The sequence below is a fragment of the Mus musculus genome, chromosome X (assembly GCF_000001635.26).
Source record: "Mus musculus strain C57BL/6J chromosome X, GRCm38.p6 C57BL/6J".
In the NCBI taxonomy this organism is placed as follows: domain Eukaryota; kingdom Metazoa; phylum Chordata; class Mammalia; order Rodentia; family Muridae; genus Mus; species Mus musculus.
The window spans coordinates 56,444,332-56,464,599 of NC_000086.7; the positions used below are offsets into that span (position 1 = coordinate 56,444,332).

Sequence of the window (20,268 nt, forward strand, 5' to 3'; positions counted from 1 at the left end):
ACCTAAGCTCTCTGGGTCTGTGGACTGTAGCTTATCATTTACTTAATAGCTAACATCTACTTATAAGGGAATACATATCATATTTGTCTTTCTGAGTCTGAGTTACCTCACTCAGGTTGATTTTTCTTTCTAGTTGCATCCATTTGCCTGCAAATTTCATGTTATCATTTTCTTGTTGTTTTGAGACAGGGTTTCTCTGTGTAGCCCTGGCTGTCCTTGAACTCAGAGATCCACCTGCCTCTGCCTCCCAAGTGCTGGGATTACAGGCATGTGCCACCACTGCCCGGCATGTTGTCATTTTTTAACACCTTAAAAATGCTTCACTGTGTAAAAGTTTATCCACATTGTTTCTTCTTTGGTTAAGAAACATCTAGAGCTAGAGTTTCTCTCTTTTGGTTTTCTCTTTTTTTTTTTCTTTTCTTCTGGTGTTTGTTTTTTCAAGACAGGGTTTCTCTGTGTAGCCCTGGTTGTCCTGGAACTCACTCTGTAGACCAGGGTGGCCTCAAACTCAGATATCTGCCTGCCTCTGCCTCCCAAGTGCTGGGATTAAAATCATACACTACCATTGACACCAGTACCACCTGACTAAGGCCAGTGTTTCAATACTCTGACTTTTCCCTCATTCCTGGACTTAATCTTCTATCTAGTCTTTGACTCGCCTTCATTTCACCGCATGTTAAGTGTACAGAAATTTATTAAGCACGCTTTCCTAGTCAGCTTCTCTACAAGCAGAATCCAAGTTAGGGATCTGGGTTTTTGTAATTTGCTACAGAAAAGCCTTCCAGAAGAAGGAAGTAAAGGAAGCAGAGCAGGACAGGGACAGAGCTGAGTAAGACTGTGGGTTTCAGCCCGCATCTCCAAGTCCCGAGGCAGATTAACACCACGAAGCAAGGGGTTGCTTGTGGCAAGCTGCTGATGTAGCAATGCTGAGTGATCTCCAAGCAAGCAGTTTTTCAGAGATGAGGATTCAGGTCACATTCATAGTAGCTGTGGGATGATAGGTGTACTGGCTAAGAAAGGAAGGACTGAAACTTGCCAGGTAAGTCCTGCCTTTATATGCCCCCCTCAGTATGTATGTTGGTCCAGTATCCCTCCTAACATCTCTCCCATCCTCCCAAAGGATATGGAAAATGATCTGCTGAGCTTTCTCCAGTGGAGCAGTAGCTCACCAAGACAGGAATCATGTCCTGTCTGTCTTTTTACCAAGCATGGAGCAAATGCCTAAATAAATGTCTGATGAACTGAACCCCCACAAAGTGGCTTCCCGTGTCCCCATGTGGCCATGTCAAGACACCAAACATGGGCTAATAGCAGTGTTCAGAGGTGAGGCTTTTGGAAGGTGGCCACATTATGAGTGAATTAATTCATATATGAATTGATAGCTTATCTAGCCGTAGGGGAAGGATTTAGTTATAAGAATCCTCTCCTCTCCTCTCCTCTCCTCTCCTCTCCTCTCCTCTCCTCTCCTCTCCTCTCCTCTCCTCTCCTCTCCTCTCCTCTCCTCTCTTCTCTCTGTGTCTGTCTGTCTGTCTGTCTGTCTGTCTGTCTCTCCCTCCCTCCTTCCTGCCCATCATGAGTTGAGCTTCTCATTTGCCATATCCTTCACCATTAGGTACTGCCTCCACTAGCTTAAAACCCAGTGGACTAAGTCACCACAGATTGACACTTCTGATACCGTTAACCTAATTAATGTTTCTTCTTGTAAGTGGATTTCTTTCTCCTCTGTTCTCACAACACTGCAAAGCTGCTGTATACATACATCCTTTTCTGGGGAGAGATGGATACAGGTGAATTCACCCCTGTCAGGGGACCAAAGGAAACATTCCACCTACATCTGGTATACTGAACCAATGAATTCCTTAGGGCTCCTTCCAGGAGTACGGTGACAGAAAAGGCAGCTGCATCACCAAAAAAGCCCACTCCAGTGTGAGTGATATTCTTGGAGTTCCCTGCATGACTTGCAGGCCGCTCAGCTGGCAGGGATCAGCTGCTCAGAAAGTAAAGGATGGCAAGGGTTCCTCTCCCAGCAATCCTCCCTACTTGTAAAACTTGGTGCGGTGGTGGGGACGGGGTTGTGGATGTGAAATATTTGTGGTTTCTGAGTTTCATCAGCTTCTTTTCTGCCTCCCTATTCTCCCTAGAAGGGACTGTTTTATGCCAAGGATTATTGCTAGCCAACACTAGGCTATCCATGCTGGGATGGCTTTTTGGTGTCTCATGGTCCTTTAAGTAACTCTTCACTCATACATCTGTAAGTACGCAGATAAACACACGGGTTCGCTGAGACTTGGGTGGGATCACGTCTCTGGTCTGTTGTCAGACTCTTATCTGGGGTGAGTAGTCTTTTTCTTCATATCTCCCCAGGAAATGTCATACAACAGAAGCTGACTAAAGCATGAGGGCCAAGGAACAGAAAGGAGATGGATTTGAAAAATATCTAAAAGGCAAACATCTGGCAGGATTTGATAGCCTTGTGCACGTGGGGAAAGAAAGAGCAGAAAGGAAGTTCTGAGTTTCTGGAAGCAGGAAAAGATGGGGTTGTCTGTCACAGGCCTCCCCAATGTGGTACATAGACTATGTGTCAGGTGCCCCCCCCCCAGTGGCACTACCCACAGAACATGGATTCTTTTGCCTCCTGTGTGCTTGCTCCTGTGTAACCGTAGGAGACATGCTGCTGCCGTCTTGGGGCAGGAGCTAGAAGGAGGATATCAGAAAAAAAAAAAAAAAGGAAGATGGAGATTTCAAGGTTTTTGCCCAGAGGCCCCCACACCCTACTTGTGACAGGAAGTAACCCAAATGACAGAATCCGTTGGGAAGCTGGTGTCGGGTCTGTACTGGGCCAAGTTTCAGCAGCAGCTATTTTTATTTTTAGCCTATGCCACATCTCAGAGCAATCGGGTCTATAAATGTCCATACAGCTTGCCATGCCAGGCCTGCAGGCAGAAGGGAACAGCTAAAAAAGGATTGTGCTAGGCCTTGTCATGGGCTCCTAAATGCCCTTCATCAGCAGATGCTTGGAGTTTTCCTCTGAATTTCTGGGTTCCCTCTCCCCAGGCCCAAGTCTCTTCTCACCCGCTTTCAGAAGATGTTTCTACTAGCACAATTCGATCTCCAGGTAAATTACAAAAAACCCAGGTCCCCCACTGTCCTACAGTACAGTGCCAACTGAAGCCTGGGTGCTTGCGCCCTCCTCTCTCTGACCCGTGCTCCAGGCTGTTTGCTCCTGCTGTCCTGGGCTCCCCTGCTGAGCTTTTTTTTTTTTTTGGACTTTTCTCCACTATTTGTTCTATTGCTGTTATTAAGAAGCAAGGAAGCTTGGGTTTGGAGGATGGCAGCTAATCAACTTAGGGGCCTCAAGTCTCCTCACCTTTACCTCCGGAAGAATAGGCCCTTATCTCACAGGACTTCGACACTGAGATAAAAATGCACAGAGCTTTGTCTTGCTTATGCTCAGGGGATGAAGCACTTGCCATCCATTTGATCTCTTCTCTGGGCAGCTTAGTTATTGTCTGAAGTTTAGTTTTCGACTTGTTCCCTGATCATTTCTTTTTTTTTTCAGAATATGAAAATTTATTACTGTGTTTCCAATGTCAAATTTTATGATCTTGGCCTTTCTTTCTTGCCTTTGTATAGAGCCAACAGAGAAACATTGGCTACTTTAACCACCTTAAAGAGGACTCCAGGGATATCACCTACAGCATGACCTTTTCGACCAAATCCAGCAACTGGATCATCATTTTCCTCAATGAAGTTCAGGCAGCCATCATTGGGCACGAACGCTGTGATCTTCTTCCCGTTCTTAATGAGCTGCACCCTGACGCACTTCCTGATGGCAGAATTTGGCTGTTTGGCCTCAACCCCTACTTTTTCCAGCACAATTCCCTTTGCATGAGAGGCGCCCCCAAACGGATTGGCCTTCAGGGCTGTGCCCAAGTGGGCTTTCTTGTACTGTTTGTCATGCCACTTCTGGTCCCGTCGGTGACTGCGGAGCTTCCGGGCAGTTCAGAGACCACGACACTTGCCCATTCTCCTTAAGCGGCCAACACATGATTCAGATGCACCTTGTTCCCCTCACAGAAACTGGCCCTCTCTACCTCACTCAAGTTTTTTTCTATACTTTTGCCGCCATCTAACATACTAGGTAGTTTCTAGTTTTAAGCCTAAAGACAGGGATTTTGACCTGTCTTATCTGCTGATGGGTATGTCACTTGTAAAACAATGGAGAGATGACTCCGTGGTAACAGTTCTCAGCACCCATATGTCGGCCTACAAGCCTTTGTAACTCCAGTTCCCACGTGACCCAATGCCTTCTTTTTGCTTCCTTGGCACCAGACCCTCCATGGTGCAGACAGACAGGCATGAAGGCAAAATACTCATTTGCATAAAATAAATGGATAAATAAATACCGCAATGCTGGGCACATAGATGCTGCTAAATAAATATTGGTTGAATGAATGCCTTCTCCTATGCAATTACTGCCTTATCGCCCAGTGTTAGCCCCATGTTCCGTCCAAAATTAAAACTTCATTTCCTTCTGTTCCAGTGGGACTAGCACCTTCAACCCTTCTTCCCAACCCTGAGTCACCAATTCATTGCGCCAACATTACAGAAGTAGCTTGCCCAAGTCTTCAGTGTCCCACTTGTACTCTCACACAGATCACTCCCCACACTGCAAATGGAAGGATATTATCAAAGTACAACACAGCGATCATTCTTCAGTAGTTCTCTTGTGCCTCCAAAAGGGCAGTCAGTTCCTAACAGGGCCAGGCAGCCACTTCACATGGCTCCTCCTCGTTTTTTTCCAAGTTCATTTTGAGCTCGTCTCTGCCCGAAATGCTCCCCTAAACTGTACAGGATAGCCATGTTTTTTGAAGGCTCTACTGTAACCTTTCTCCCTGTCTGGCTTCTCTTACTATAGTCTTTCTCCCTGGAATACTACCTGTATTAGTCAGGGTTCTCTAGAGTCACAGAACTTATGGGTAGTCTCTATAGTAAGGGAATTTGTTGGTGACTTACAGTCTGTAGTCCAACTCCCAACAATGGTCAGCAGCAGCTGTGAATGGAAGTCCAAGGATATAGCAGTTGCTCAGTCCCACAAGGCAAGCAGGAGAAGAGAGAATCTTCCTTCTTCCAATGTCCTTATGTAGCTCTCCAGCAAAAGGTGTGGCCCAGATTAAAGGAGTATGCCTCACGCCTTCAATCCCAGATGATCTTGAACTCAAGAGATCTCCTTGCCTTAGTTTCCTGAGATTCATAGCCACTATGCCTCAAGATCTCCATGCCAAGATCCAGGTCAGAAACTTGTATCTCCCAGCCTCCAGATTAGGATCACTGGTGAGCCTTCCAATTCTGCACTGTAGTTCATTCCACATATAGTCAAGTTGACAACCAGGAATAGCCACTATACTACCCTGCCCTCCTCTGCCCTGTTCCTCCATCTCCAGCTATCTTCATTCACATTCTGTGTTCATGCCATTGAAAGCTTCAAAGTCAGATCCTTCAGGAAACCCCTGTTCCCACTTCCACTTCTACAATATAGGCTCCTCCTCAATGCTTCCAGAACATTCTGTATTTCTTCTCTCACGGTACTTATGATAATACTTCTTTTCCTCTTTTACTTATTCCTCCACTGGAATATAAGCTCTGTAAGGACACAGGCTATTTCTATTCTTGTTATTATTGAGTATGTACATAGCATTAACTTTTTATCATTTTTTTCCAGTACTGGTGACTGATCCCAGTGCCTCCTGGTCTTCTTTTCCCACTTACCCCCAAAAGACTGTTGTTATTTCTACAATCTTTATTCACTTAGCAATTTTTTCTGTTTTATTTAAAATTTCTAAGACTTAGCAGCAGACTTAGCATTTACTATTACTAAACAGTCCTGAGTACATCCAAAAATATGTCCATGAGGCAGGTGGATAGGGTCGGGAGCTCAGGAAGGCAAATGCCAAATAGTTATGCTACCAGTGGAAGATGCAGGCCAGAGCACCAGACTTGTCCAGAAATAGGCCACTGAGGACATCTAAGCAGTTTCCATAGATTTCTGGAGATAGAAAACAGACTGTGTGGGTTTTAGGAAGGCAAGAGTTTGGGGAAACATGCAGGGAGACTGTATTAGTCTCTGAGCCATGGAAAGTAGACTGGGGAAATTCCAAGTCAGATCTTCTCAAGATGTGATGATTTGCTGGGCAGTGGTAGCATACACCTTAGTCCCAGCACTATGAAGGCAGAGACAGATGTATCTCTGTGAGTTCGAGGCCACCTGGTCTACAGAGCAAATTCTAGGACAGCAGAGCTACACAGAGAAACCCTGTCTCAAAGTACAAAACAAACAAACAAACAAAAATGTAACAATTAGGTCGTGCACAGTAGCTAAGGGTAAGGGGGTGGAATCCTTAGAAAGTGAGAAGTGAAATAGGCCTTCTCTGAAACAAAGTATCAGTATCACATTTATATAGCAGCAAACACACTAAGGCCAAGCATATAAAATGTAAGAGTGACACAAGGCCTGCCAGCACTTGGGTAGAGGAGAGGATGGCCAGAAGAACAGTATTAGGTAAGAATTCCTACCTAGGAAGTCTCTGGTAGCACAGACCCGAGCTAGGAAGATCTGGAATGAGAAATCATGATGGGGGATTAAAATACTTTAGGGTTCATAAGTGAATAAAAAGTAGATAATGGATGGAGATATGAGCAAAGAGGAAATGATTTTCAAGAGCTCACAAGCTCAAAGACCAGGAGAAGACAGGAAAGACTGGACGGACAATCCAGGTCACAAAGAGACAACAAAAGAGATCCACTTACTTGCCAGAAGTCCAGCAATGAAAGCAAACTAAGACTGAGGAATAGTAGGAAAGATTTGAGTGAAGGAGACAAGCACTGTGCTATATAACAACTTTGTAAGCAATGTAAAGAAGGCTGCCAATTGGTCTGGAGAGGCCTACTGGGGCCCAGATCCAGAAGGTCCTGGATCTACAAGGACAGAGAAAAGGACCTGCTATCCTCAAGTGGAGGATGGTGGGGAGGGTACAATGATACTGGGCTGGATAGCCTTGGGAAAGGATATTCGACACAATGCCCAAGCACTTGAGAAGATAAGGAAAGAATGGAAACCATTATGAACTTCATAATTTCCTTTTAACAGACATTTATTGAGCAAGTACTTTGCACTAGGCATCAGTCATAGACTTTGAGTGCTTCCACAAAGTTCTTACACTCTAGTACGAAGGACAAGTCAATCCAATCCACTTAAGACTTCAACACAGGAGTAGATGGTCTGTAGCAGAGAGAGGCACAGAAAGGGTCTTAGCATTGATGTATGGCACAGGGCTTTGTACAGTGTACCGTAATGGAGCTCATATGGAAAAAGCCAGTTGGGGTTTTTGGCTTTATCTGAGTAAGTATATGAATCTTCCAAGTTGCGACTTTTTTTTTTTATATCGTCAGTTTTGCATTTTATAATGAGATGTGGACATTTTTTCAGATGTTAAGTTTACGTCACTGAGGTTACACTCGAACGTATGCCAAAAAGAATAAATAACATGGCTTGTTTGGAGGAAAACGGATCCATTATAAGGCCTACCAGGGGGGAAAAATCTTACCTTGTGGGACCTGCGAGTCCTCCACTTTAGAGAATTGTGCAACTGAAGCTGTTTGTGCTTTGTTAATGCTGGCAAGTCACCTTCGGGGCTGTTTTTTGTAAGACTCAGCATGTGTTATTTGAAAGAGAGATTCTTTCCTGATTGTAAAAGTAAGGTGTAAGCAAAGTTGGGAGAAAAGTATCAGAGATCTTGCAAGACTCCCCCCTCCCCACCCTGGATTGTTTTTATGTGTGTATTTCTGCATGTGGGTTCATGAGACACCAGATCCCCCGGAGCTAGAGTTACAGGTGGTTATAAGCCTGAGATGAGGGCTAGAGACTGAACTCAGGTCCGCTGCAAGAGCAGCGGAAATTCTCACCACTGAGTCATCTCTCCAGACCCTAAAGAAGATTTTTAAAAGTCATCTTAAAATATCATTTGTGAGCTAGTGACCATTATGAATAAATAAAGAACGTGATAACAGAACATAAAGTCCTCCTGGGCACTTCTGTTCAAACAAAAGATAATAAACCAGCCCAATGCAGTTATTTGGCTAGATAAGAGTGTCATAACAACAACAACAACGGACTTTAGTGAAAATTATAAATTAGGCAAAACTGGTTTCTAGGTAATGCTCCTCCCCCATAAGCCCCTAAAGTTGTACAGGATTCTCATTTGGGCCCTAGGGTTCTGTACCCGTGCTGTATAATCCCTCTCCCTTAAGTATGGTTGGGACCTCTGACTTGCTTCTAGTCAATAGAATATTACAAAGGTAATGGATGTCACTGTCGTGATTATGTTACATTATCTAAGGCTCTGTATCAGCAGATTGGAGAGAGAGCTTTCCCTGCTGGCCCTAAAGAAACAGCTGCATCGTGAACAGGTGATGGAGAGGCTTGTGTGGCAGAGGACATTAGCAGCAAGCAGATCTGTGGGTGGCTCTCAGCCTTTTCACATACAGTCACAATGAGATAAATTCTGCCAGCAGCCTTCCTGAGCTTTACCGAGCTGATTCTTTCCCAGTTGAGCTCCCAGATGAAAAATGTGGCCTAGCCATTTCCCTGACCACAGCTTTGTGAGATGGAGCAGGGAATCCAGCTAATCAGAGCAGGAGATAACATTTAAGTACGTGCTAAGCTGCTGAATTTGTGATAATTTGCTACAAAGCAATACAAAAAACTACCACACAGGTACCCATTGGTCATAAACTTTTATTTAGTCCATGCATATACGATCTTTCTTCAGTAATATTTAATGATTTATTTTTATTTTTAATTATATGCATTTGTGTGTCTATCTGTGGGTTTGTGCACATGTTCATAGTACCCACAGAGGCCAGAAGGCATTGGATCCCCTGGACCTGGATTTCCAGGAAGTTTGACGCCTTCTAAGTGAGTGCTAGGAACCAAACTCAGTGTCTTCTGCAAGAGCAGTGAGTACTCCTATCCAAAGACCAATGCTCCTAGCCCCTTCACCACTAATATTTAAGACAGAAATGGGGAAGTTTGATGTCTTTCCATCTTTAATTCCCAAGTCATTCTATATATTTCAGTAAGCTGGTCTTCATCACACATAGAGTGGTCTCTGGCGGACTCTTGTTCACACCATTCCTCCTAAGCCAGATTCCCTCTTTTACACCTTGTTCTTTGCCCATGAAATCTTCTGAACTTCTAGACCACAGGCAAGTGCTGCCTCGCTGTTTTTACTTGCATCACCATTTTTGGTCTTATTTCTGAGAAAACATAATATATATCAATCATGTAGAACATATACACAGGATATCTACAAACAATATAGAAAACATTTGCAGATATATATGTGATCTTCACATTGTATTAAAATTGTATACTCATTGAAGCTCAAGAGTCTAACTTGTGTACAGCACATTGCTAGAAATACTCTGTATCATTATCATCATTATCGCCATCATCAGTGTTGTAGGAGACTCAAACTCAGCGCCTCACAGGAGCTGGGCAAACATCGTACTCCTATGCTGCAACACTACCTCATACTCTATATTAAAAATAATGTCACAGTAGTTGGCATAGCACACGCTTGTAGGATATGCTGAGGAGTTCAGGACCAGCCTGAGATACAAGTTTAAAAATTGAGTCATATGCAGTGGAAAGCCAAGTATAGTTGACCAGTTACCAAGTACTTACATGGAGCCAGCATTGGCAACTTCCCTCTACTGAAAATTAAATTTCAGTACCATCGACCCTACATATTTCAATGATTGAACGCCTACTTCAGGTGCCTAGCACTTTTGTGGACGTTCAATGAACCTGAGTTGAAGCAGGATATCAGCCATGGATAAAGGCCGCACAGTCCCCACAGGAGTTTAAGTATCACAGGCTGGTCAATGTTTCAAAGCCTGAGAGAGCCTGTCCTTACAAAAGGACAGCTTAGGGTAACGTTTCCGCGGCAGCTTCCTTTTTAAGTAGCTGAACCAACCAAGAAAACGACATGTAAACACTGATCAGGAAGAGGGACTAATCTAAGGGAATTTGAGCAAGTCTGGCTAGGAAAGAAGTTTGCTGCTACTGAAATGTTTTGGTCTTAGCCACTGGCAGGATTGATTGATTGTAGTTATGTTTTGTGTGAAGCCTGCCTAAACATCTGTTTCTATGCAACTGTTGCCCAATTCTCCTTTCCTTTCGAATTACCATCTTTGAAGCACGAAAGAAAATCCATCCAAACGACCAAACAAATTACCCTAAAGGCTTCTAAATCCTTTAAAGGAGAATCTGAGCTTGAAGAAGGTCCTTTACTCCCCCGCCCCTTACCTCCAGCATGGGTTCCAAACTACAACCCTCAAGCTTGGCCCAAGTCCCTCCCTTTACCCAGTCATCTAATGAATATGTAAATTAAACATAATTGGCAGCCAATGGCGTGTGTTCTAGTCACATGGTGCTGATGGTAGGTGAGCAGACAGAAGTTGTGTCAGTGAACAGAGAGGGCTCTCAGTCTGGGGCGAGCGCTCTAGTGAGCGTGGACGGATGCTTAGGCAGTAGTCCTGGCAGCGGCAGCGGCGGCGGGCAGTAGTGGTGGCAGAAGAGGGGAAGAGAGACGGCCCGGAGACCGACACACTCACACTTTCAAGTTCCCTTGGAGGGAGAGGAGTTGGGGCTGCAGAAAGAGGCCAGGAGCGGTCCCATCTATCCCATCCCGTTTCCCACTTTTCCTCTTGCTCCCTGGCTCTGCGAGAGTTCAGGATTTGGGTAGCCATACGTGGCATTGAGGGAAAAGGGACTGGGAGAGTGGGGACCAGAACCAGGGGTGTAGTGGAAGATGCCCATCCTGCTGTTCCTCATAGATACGTCCGCCTCCATGAACCAGCGCACTGACCTGGGCACCTCCTATTTGGACATTGCTAAAGGCGCTGTGGAGTTATTCTTGAAGGTAAAAGGAGGGGAAAGGAGATGAAGGGGTCGCTTCTGTGGGATGGGTGGGTTGGACTGAGGTGCTTCTGTAACGTTTGTATCGCTTCCCCTCGTTTCCTACGCGACCCCCCCGTCATCCCTCGCCCCGCAGCTGCGCGCCCGGGACCCAGCCAGCCGCGGAGACAGGTACATGCTGGTCACCTACGATGAGCCTCCCTACTGCATCAAGGTAAACAGGCCAGCGGGGGAGCGGTGGGCGGGAAGAGCGTGCGCGTCCACTAGCCTGGGGCTGCTGATCCCTTTTGCCTCCACCCGTGGCGATCCTGCGTCGCCCTGCGGGACGGGCTGCAGTGAGGAGCGCCGAAGGGCAGGAGGAGCAGGGCGGGTGGCGGCGGTCGGGGGTCGCAGAGAGGGGCCCGGAGATGAGCAGCCGGTGTAGAGAAGGCACTGGAGGGCCGAGTTCCTAGCACGGCTGCAGCAATCGCCTCCGAAGATGGCGGACATTTTGCTTTTGTATGAGGCAGCCAGAGGCAGGGTGAGGGCGCTGCTGAGATGGAAAGGAGGGAGGGGAGGAGGCCGAGGAAGGAGGGCTCGAGGCCCATGGTGAGGCTGCGGCCCCTTCGCCTGGGACTCCGCCCCGATGTTCTCTTAGCCCCGCGCGGGCTTTGCTGCCGCCCGAGCTCCTCCTCTGGTCCCTCCTTCCATCCCTCGGCCCGCCCCGCCTGGGCTTCCTCTCCCTCCTCCCGCTCCGGTCCGTTTCTCCTTCACCGCATCTTCCCCTCCTCTTCCTGCCAAATGCCGGGCTGCACTAGCGCTGGCCTCCCAGAGCAGCTCCTTTGCATTCGAGGCTCTGGCCCCCGCCCCTCCTGTGCCACCACTAGCTCGGAACTGCTTAGCCTATGCAGCTCCCAGACCCTGCACGCTCAGTCAGGTTGAGCCCAGCTCTCAGTTACCTTAGCGACAGTTGCTGTTTCATTGGAAATTCCTGCGAAGCAACCACAGAGTGTTTGGGGGAGGGNAGGGGGCGCGCGCGGGGGGGTTGGGAGGGGGTGCCCAGGCAAAATCTTCTTAGGGAACTGGTTTAACAGGGGCCAGAGTGTTTTAGGGAGCAGGCCTACCTATTTGCATCCGAAATTAGGTTTGCTCTTAGCTGCTTAGGGATTTGCCAGGGGGCGTTTAGACTGAGCAGATGCACTAGACCAAGTCAATGATTTGATTCTCAGGGTCTGACCCTTAGCCTCGGTGGGGTAGTTATTTGTGTTCCCATGGTGAAGAGATAAAGAACTGGTTCGCCTGCAGTGGCTTGATAAGAAGAACTCAAACTGTTAAATCATCCTGCATCAGGATCGTGCTTGCATGTTGAAATATTAGAAGGTTGTTACCATTATCCTTGATGTCTTTCATTGGTGCGTCATCCATCCGTCCCCCCTCACCCCACCCCCGGTCTAACTCATCTCAGTAAATTAACAGGAGGTTCAGTCTGGATGTTGTAAGCCCTGGTTTAGTGAGTTGTTACGTCTCAAAGTAAGTTGGCCAGAATGTTCTTCAGACATAATGAAAGCGAAGATACTGATTTGGTAACTCTCTGCTTTGATTAAAAGTTTAAATTGCAGGCTTTTCCTAATACTATTCTGGTTTCAGCTCGTTTGTTTTCAATTTTTTATTTATCTACCAAAAATCGTATACTTCTTGTAAATATCCTATGGTTTTAGAAATGTCAGTTTTCTAGGCTAGCCTGGGCTAACATATTGAGACCCTAGAGCTGGAGACATAAATTTCAGTAATGGAGCACTTACAGATATGAAGCTTTGCAAACATTCTAACCTTAGCATAGAAAAATAAAATAAGAGCCAGAGGCTGATTGTTGACACCTCTTGACTACTAATGATAACAGTAAGAGCCTACCTTTTGTAGTGCGCCTATTTGAAGACATACTCAGTAATTTAAAGCAGTGGAGGGATAAGCTCCAAAATCAGTTCCTACCTATCGTTTTCTTTCAAGGGACAGCATTTTGCAAGGACTGATGGTAGTTCCTAAAATAGTTTTTTTGAGTTATAGGAATTATGTGACAGTCTGTCCTGGTATTACATGCCTTTAATCTCTAGTATACAGGAGGCAGTGAGAGAGATGGACCTTTATAAGTTTGAGGCCAGCTTAGTCTACTCAGCAAGTTCTGGGCCAGCCAGGGTTCTATAGTGAGACACTTTCTCAAAAAAAGAAAGAAAGAAAGAAAGAAAGAAAGAAAGAAAGAAAGAAAGAGAAAAAGGAAAGGAAAGGAAAGGAAAGGAAAGGAAAGGAAAGGAAAGGAAAGGAAAGGAAAGGAAAGGAAAGGAAAGGAAAAGAATCCATGACAATATTAACACACTCCTTTCCTTTGGCAGGAAGAGGTTTTGCCCCATTTTAACAGTCATTATTACATCTTCAATCCTAGCACTGGGAATCCATGGCTCATACTATTTCTTTTCAGTGCTAGAGATACAACTCAGGCTTTTCTGCATGCTAAGCAACTGTTCTGCTCCTGAGCTACAGCCCAGCCAGTGTGCTTATTTAGATTCGGTTTCCCCCACTTCTTTTATTCAGTGAATTACCCTGAGTGGCCATGCATGTTTGAATGGCTGGGTATTTTAGCCACATGTTTATGAAACTTTCGATATTTGTTTGGAAGAGAAGAAAATGTTCAGTATTATATTTAGTGGAAATTTTATTGTAGTTCTTTTTCTTCTGCTATGTTGCATCCTACAAGAAGTATTCCACCACTGATGTCTTTCACACACTTTCTTCTTTAAAGTGTGTGAAGATACATTGTGTACTATGTTTAATTATTATTATTTTTTTAATTTTATGTCTGTTGGTGTTTTGCCTGCCTGCATATCTGTGTGAGGGTGCCAGAGTCCTTGGAACTAGAATTACAGACAGGTGTGAGCTGCCATGTAGTTGCTGGGAATTGAACCCAGGTCCTCTTGAGCAGCTGGGTGTTCTTAACCACTGAGCCATCTCTCCAGCAAATTAAACAAATTAAAAAAAAAAAACTAAACAAATCTCTGTTTAATTATCAATCACTTAGTCTTAGTTCTTCATTTTACCTACGTAAAAGGAAATATTAAGTATCTAGTAATATTTTTGTGCTTTACGAACATTACTATTGGTAGACCATATTTAGGTAAGAGTTTTCTGAATTTCCATTTTGGACTTTACCTTTCTACCTCGCCCAACCTTCTCTGCCTGTGATAACCTCGTTCATTTGCTTTTTAGGTTGTAGCTTGCTTAGAAGTTCTGGAATTTTAGAGCATCTTGTGATAGTTTTCTTAAAATTCAGTATAGATTTTCACGTTCTAGTAGTCCTATAGGACCGTTTTCGGTCACACATGATATCAAAATAGGTCTTTCTTTGACTGTCAGCTGGCATCTTAGTTTCTACTTAAAACTTTATTCTCTCTTAGGGGCTCAAGTAATGGTTTGGTAGTATTTTATTGGTAACAAATTGTTCTGCAGAATAAATAAAGTGTCATTTTCACTTTCTCTGAGGCTGCAGAAACATTGCAACATTTTACTTCGCAGATCTGGAGTATATCCAACTCCAAATGCTTCCAAATGAATTTTATTTTGCTAGTAGATCCTCTTCTGTTCCAGCTGTAATAAGCATGAGTTGTGCATTTGCTTAGGAGATTTCTTTTTAACAGGCATGCAGCTCTTCCCAGTATATCCACTTACAAGCTTTGACAAGAAATCTTGTGCGAAGTTGCTGCAGCAGGAATTTTTCACTAACATATGTGGTTGAGTATGTAAATATAGTATTTCACCAAAGACTTGGTAACTCTACTGCATACTTCTTTGCATATAGCTGTCTACTCTTTTAATATTAGTCATACCTGTTCCATGCTGTGCCATGTGTGTTGATGCAATTAAGTTTCATTTGGGGACCATGTATGAAATGCAAACATTGTGTGTTAAATCTCTGTTGCTAAGTGTTGCTTCATAAACTTGTTTCATCCATGGAGTTACAGTATTAATGCTCTCTGTATGCACTACACTTTCAGTGTACATAGCTAGATACTCCTGTTTAGTATTATATATATATATATATATATATATATATATATATATATACTATACAGTGTGTCCTTAGAAGATGAATGCAGTACAGGGCTTTTAAAATGTTGTGTGAGAACTTTGTGGCAATAATTATAGTTCTCAATAGTTTTGGCTGAGATTCTGCTGTCTTGTATGTTTTGTTTTGTTATGAATCATAATTTCCTTCTATTCTGTGACTGGGAGAGGCAGGCTTGTCAGAAGAAAGTAAGCCACTAGCCTGGGTTCTCTCCTAGTAAAAGTATTAAAAATGATATTATAGTTGAAGCCACTTTATTAAAATTATTTTTATTTAAAGGAGTTTTTTTTAAATAACAGAAACATCTTTCAAGAAATAGTTGAAACGTGAATAAATAGTGGTCAGAAGTGTTATAAATAAGAGATAATGTTTCAAAGAAACTCTCTAAGCTAATAATTTGAAAATATAAACCATTTGAAAAAGTGAGCATCTCTCTTGGATGTTACTTTTCAACATTGTGTGGCTACTTTTGATTACTAGTGTCTGCATGCCTTTACCAATGTGAGCCAGAAAGAGAAAGAATTCTGGCTTACCAACTGAGGAAGTAAACTCAATATTTTAAAAACTGATACATGTAATAGACATTTATTAGAATTTTGACTAAAGTATTAAAAGAACATTTGTTGTTGTTGTTGTTTTCCAGACAGGGTTTTTCTGTGTAGCCCTGGCTATCCTGGAATTCAAAGACACCCACCTGCTTCTGCCTCCTGAGTGCTGGGATTAAAGGTGTGCACCACCACTGCCTGGCTAAGGGAGCACCTTTGTTTTGTTTTGTTTTTCTTTTTCTGAGGCAGGGTTTCTCTGTATAGCCCTGGCTGTCCTGGAGGTCACTCTGTAGACCAGGCTGGCCTCCAACTCAGAAATCTGCCTGCCTCTGCCTCTCAAGTGCTGGAATTAAAGGAGTGTGCCACCACTGCCTGGCAAGGAGCAACTTTTAATGGAGTCCTCCATTGTGGTTAAGAATCTATAGAAATGCTCTGGTTATCCTGAAACTTTCTGTTCAGGATCTTTCAGATCAGGCTGGCTTTGAACTCACAGAGTTCATGCTGCCTCTACCTCCCAAGTGCTGAGATTATGCCTAGCTTGATTTTGGCTTTCTTTCACACTTCCCCTCCTCCCTAGCTATTTGAAGCATCTGACAATAGTCATTGTAGATTATCAAAAGAAAAGGGGATGGGATGGGGACTTAACTCTAGAAGGCCATATCTCTGGCCAAGGTCTAATGGTCTGAGTCCAATGCTGAGATTAGGGATCAACAAGAAGATACAAGGAGAGCACTGACGACATTGTAGAGATCTACCTTCTATCCTAGACCTCTCTTACGTATATCTAGCCATTCTTGAAATGTCAGTGTTTGCCACTTGTCACCAGAGCCACTGGTGTGGCTGACATTCAGCGAGTCTTGTCCTCTAGTCATTCTTCCCTGTTTGTTAATCTTTAAATAAAGTGAAACAGTCATTTTGCTGTGAAAATCCTTCAGGCACCGGGCATGGTGGCTCATGCTTGTAATCCCAGCCTGGCTTTGCATATTTATATTTTGTCTCCAAAACAAAACCAAGCCCTGAATGATGGTTTCCTCATGGGATTCTAGTACTTGGAAGTTTGAGGCAGGAGGATTGCCATGAATTCAACTATCCTGTGCTACACAGTGAATTCAAAGAGCCTGGGCTGCAGAGTGAGATATTATCTCCACAAAAAGTAAATAAAGAGAAATAAAAAAAAAAAAAAAAGGAAAAGTCCTTCAGGATTTTCCATCAGATGTCAGAATAAAAAGTCCAAACACCTTGGCCTAAACACTAGTCATGCCTTTATCTGGATGTGTGTTACCTTTCCAACAATGTCTGTCTATTTTCTTCTCACATGAACCCAGGCTCCAATCAGCAAGAGAAATTAAGTCCTCCTTTCCAAAGTGGTTATACCTCTAACATCTGTGTGACTGTATATACATTGTTCTCTATAGCTTGGACGTACTTCAACTCATTTTGTTTTGTTTGATCCGATGTAGCCCAGACTGACTTTGAATTCATAGCAGTCCTCCGGCCTCAGCCTCCAGAGTGCTGAGATCACAGACTTGTACCACCATGCTGGGATTTGCTTTTCTCTCTAGCCTCCTGCCTCAGGCTTCTGCGTGCTAGAATTAAAGGTCTATATGCTGCCGCACCCATTCAGCTTCAACCCTTTCTTGTACATTCTCTGAAGTGATCAGGCTCCTCTTCCCCACTTCCACTCCAAGGAGTGTAGCAAGTTCCCTTAACCCTTTCTCCACACAGCCTCCCCTGCCCCCCACTGCCACCGCCTCTGCATTTAGCAGTTTATTACTGTATGTGTGTTGATATTCTTCTGGGATACTGAATCCACGGCCTCATAGATGCTAAGCAGTTTTACTCCTGAGATACACCCACAGCTCCTAACATGGTAAATGTAATAGTGTTCATCTTGACCTCCCTAATATGAGCATCTGAACATAAGGAAGGCTGTTTGTACCTCTAGTACTAGAGAGTGCCTAGACCTTACTAGGTATTCAACAGGAAAAAATATTTCTGGCAATGTGTACATGCAAAAGCTACCCCCATCCCCACCAGCATCCCCATTTTCAAGATTTTTTTCTCCAGATAGTAATCACCATTAACCATTCTAATTTTCCTTTATCTGCTTCTCATTCCTCTTTCTTGCAGGGAAATGCAACTTTTATTATTGCTGTGATATGATCAAAATGGTGATTCCCCAGGGTGGTCTGACGGTGCCTCCCTATCTCTGCAGTCTAGGCAGACATTTATATTTATTGAGCAATGTCTGCGCACTAAGCTTTGTTATAGAGACCTAGGGTAATACCAGGAAACACCCAGCTCAAGGGGAAAACGGGAAGGAGTNTAGAAGACTCTGAGAACGCAGGTTATTTCATTACAATTGGGAGTAGTTCAGAGAGAACACAGGAGACTTTTGAAACCGACAAGCTACAGTTTGTGTATTTCTTTAATGGAGGTGTCTGAAGTGGATTTGGAGAGAAGTGGGGGTAGGGTTTGTCGTCCGTGCCTGTTTGGTTATGATTTTACAGCATTCGTCCAAGTGGGCCAGGGTGGAGAGGAAGTGTGGAGGTGGGGTAACGTAGAAGGTTTAGTGGAAGTTGTCTTCTCTTTAATTAGTGCTAGCTACTTGAAAGTGTTTCATCCTGGCACTGGGACTGGGGATGTAGAAGGCCAGGTGCAGGGAAGGAGAAGGCAAATATTTTCCTTTTCAGTTTGCCTTTGCTTCTGGAAGAGAAAATGAGCTGCTGAGAACACAGGGTTCTTAGTTTCACAGTGACCAAACAAGGCAGCTGTTCTATGTCTTGGGGTGAAACGCGCTTTCTAGGGAAGGGCCAGATTGTATGGGTGGGGGTGGGGTCTGAATAAAGAAAAATTTAACTCCTTTAATATGGATCCTTAATTGAGAGAGTCTCCTGTTCCCTTCCCTCTAGTCCAACAGCATGGATACGTGTTGGAAGCCGGGGATACTTATCTCGTGAATACAGGGTTGCAAGTAGTGATCGACTTTCCAGGGCTTCCTTCCCAGGCAAGCCTTTTTAACCCATAGAGGTCACTCAGCCACAGAACTGCTGTGTTTATTCTCTGTTGGTAAATGGGTTTGGGTTTCCAGTCTGATTTCTTTTTGTTTGTTTGTTTGTTTGTTTGAGACAGGCTTTCTCTGTATAGCCCTGGCTGTCCTGGAGCTCACTTTGTAGACTAGGCTGGCCTCGAACTCAGAAATCTGCCTGCCTCTGCCTCCCAAGTGCTGGGATTAAAGGCGTGCGCCACCACGCCCGGCTCCAGTCTGATTTCTTAAAAACACATCCTCTCAAGACACCGTTTTCTTCCTCAGAACTCCCTGTCTGTGCTGTGTGAGGATTTGGAAAAGGCTCCGGCAGAGACAGCAAGGGACTGAGGGGGTAGAGAGGTGGTTGGCATGTCTTTCAAGTGTTTACCCTCCTTTGTGTGATCATCTGCATGTGTCACTCTGGTGCATGTGTGCAGGTCAGAGGACTTCTCTCCTTCCACTATGTAGAACCAGGGATAAAACTTAGGTCACCTAGCTAGGGTCAAGCACCTTTTCCCACCGGCCTATGTCAGTAGTTCGAGATTCAATATTTTTCTACTGTTGCCACAGCAGCCATAGCCACTGAGCACTTTGAAAGTGGATGGTTTATAAGTGTGCTGAACAATGCAAAATATAGTTGGCTATATTATGTTAAGTAAATGGCATACAATTCCAGTTGTGTGTGTGTGTGTGTGTGTGTGTGTGTGTGTGCGTGTGTGCGCGCGCACATGCTTGCTTGCTCGTGTCTGTGTGTGTATGTATGTGTGCGATCTTACCATATTGAGCAGACTGGCCTAGAACTCCTGAGATCAAGTGACTTTCTTACAGCTAGCTGCCTCTTGAGAGGCTGGGACCACAGGCACATGCTACCAGTCCTAGCTTTTATAGTTTTTAAAATGTGGTTGCTTGGAAATCTAAAGTTCCATGCATGTCTCACACTGCAGTTCCAGTGAGCAGTGAGTGTCTCTCTGTCCTCTTTCTGAAGGTAGTTTCTGAAGTTCAGGCCCTGGAAATTGTTTCTGAAGGAGGCTCTTTTCTCTCAGAGTCCTGTTTAAAATGAACACCATCATAAAGGCCTCATTTATACATGAAAGGTTATCTTACAGTTCAGAGTTGATGGCTCGATAACCCTCAACTCTGGGGCAAAATATGAAAGCATCCTATTCTTGGCTGGACTGAAAGCTAGTTTGCTTGCTTACGTTTTTGGATGCAGTTGCCGATCCAACTGGTTGGGTTAGATTTTTTTTTTCCCTGGGCTAAGTATAATATAGTATACATGTGAACGAATCTAAGTGTAATCGCTCAGGATTCCATTGACAGCATGTGTTCATTGGTAGCACTCAATGTTTCAGGCTTTCAGTGTTATTAAAGTCTTTACTCTGTCCTTCCTTAGAGTCCCCTAGCTACTTGGTTCCAGATTCTCCAGGAACCGCTTTCTGCAGGAAAAGTAAGTGAGAGGATACACTTTTCCAGCTCACATAGTGCAATCGTAAGAAACAAAAGGGAGTTTGAATCATTGCTCTCACGGAAGTTTATTTTAATGCTCTTTGCTCAGCCCTGTCTTATCATGGGAAGTCATCAGAGCCTTAAAGAGGAATGCATGGTGGTGGTGGTGGGGTTG

At 44.2% G+C, this 20,268-nt stretch overlaps 1 protein-coding gene and 1 pseudogene across 4 annotated transcripts in view; one reads left to right on the top strand and one right to left on the bottom strand.

The window, feature by feature from the left end:
* Positions 1-3,546: 3,546 nt before the first annotated feature.
* On the bottom strand, positions 3,547-4,026 carry Gm14633 (annotated as a pseudogene).
* Positions 4,027-10,493: 6,467 nt separating this feature from the next.
* The window catches only part of Ints6l (integrator complex subunit 6 like), a 53,019-nt gene continuing 43,244 nt past the window's right edge, over positions 10,494-20,268 (top strand). For 2 of the 4 annotated variants that reach the window (XM_006527976.3, XM_006527977.2), the window contains exons 1-2: positions 10,498-10,985; positions 11,118-11,195. In XM_006527976.3, coding sequence (XP_006528039.1) covers positions 10,875-10,985; positions 11,118-11,195 — 189 coding nt within the window. In that variant the 5' untranslated portion in view covers positions 10,498-10,874. Of the gene's footprint in view, positions 10,986-11,117; positions 11,196-20,268 lie in introns of all 4 variants that reach the window. The other 2 variants (XR_003953008.1, NM_172779.4) reach the window with 2 other exon arrangements.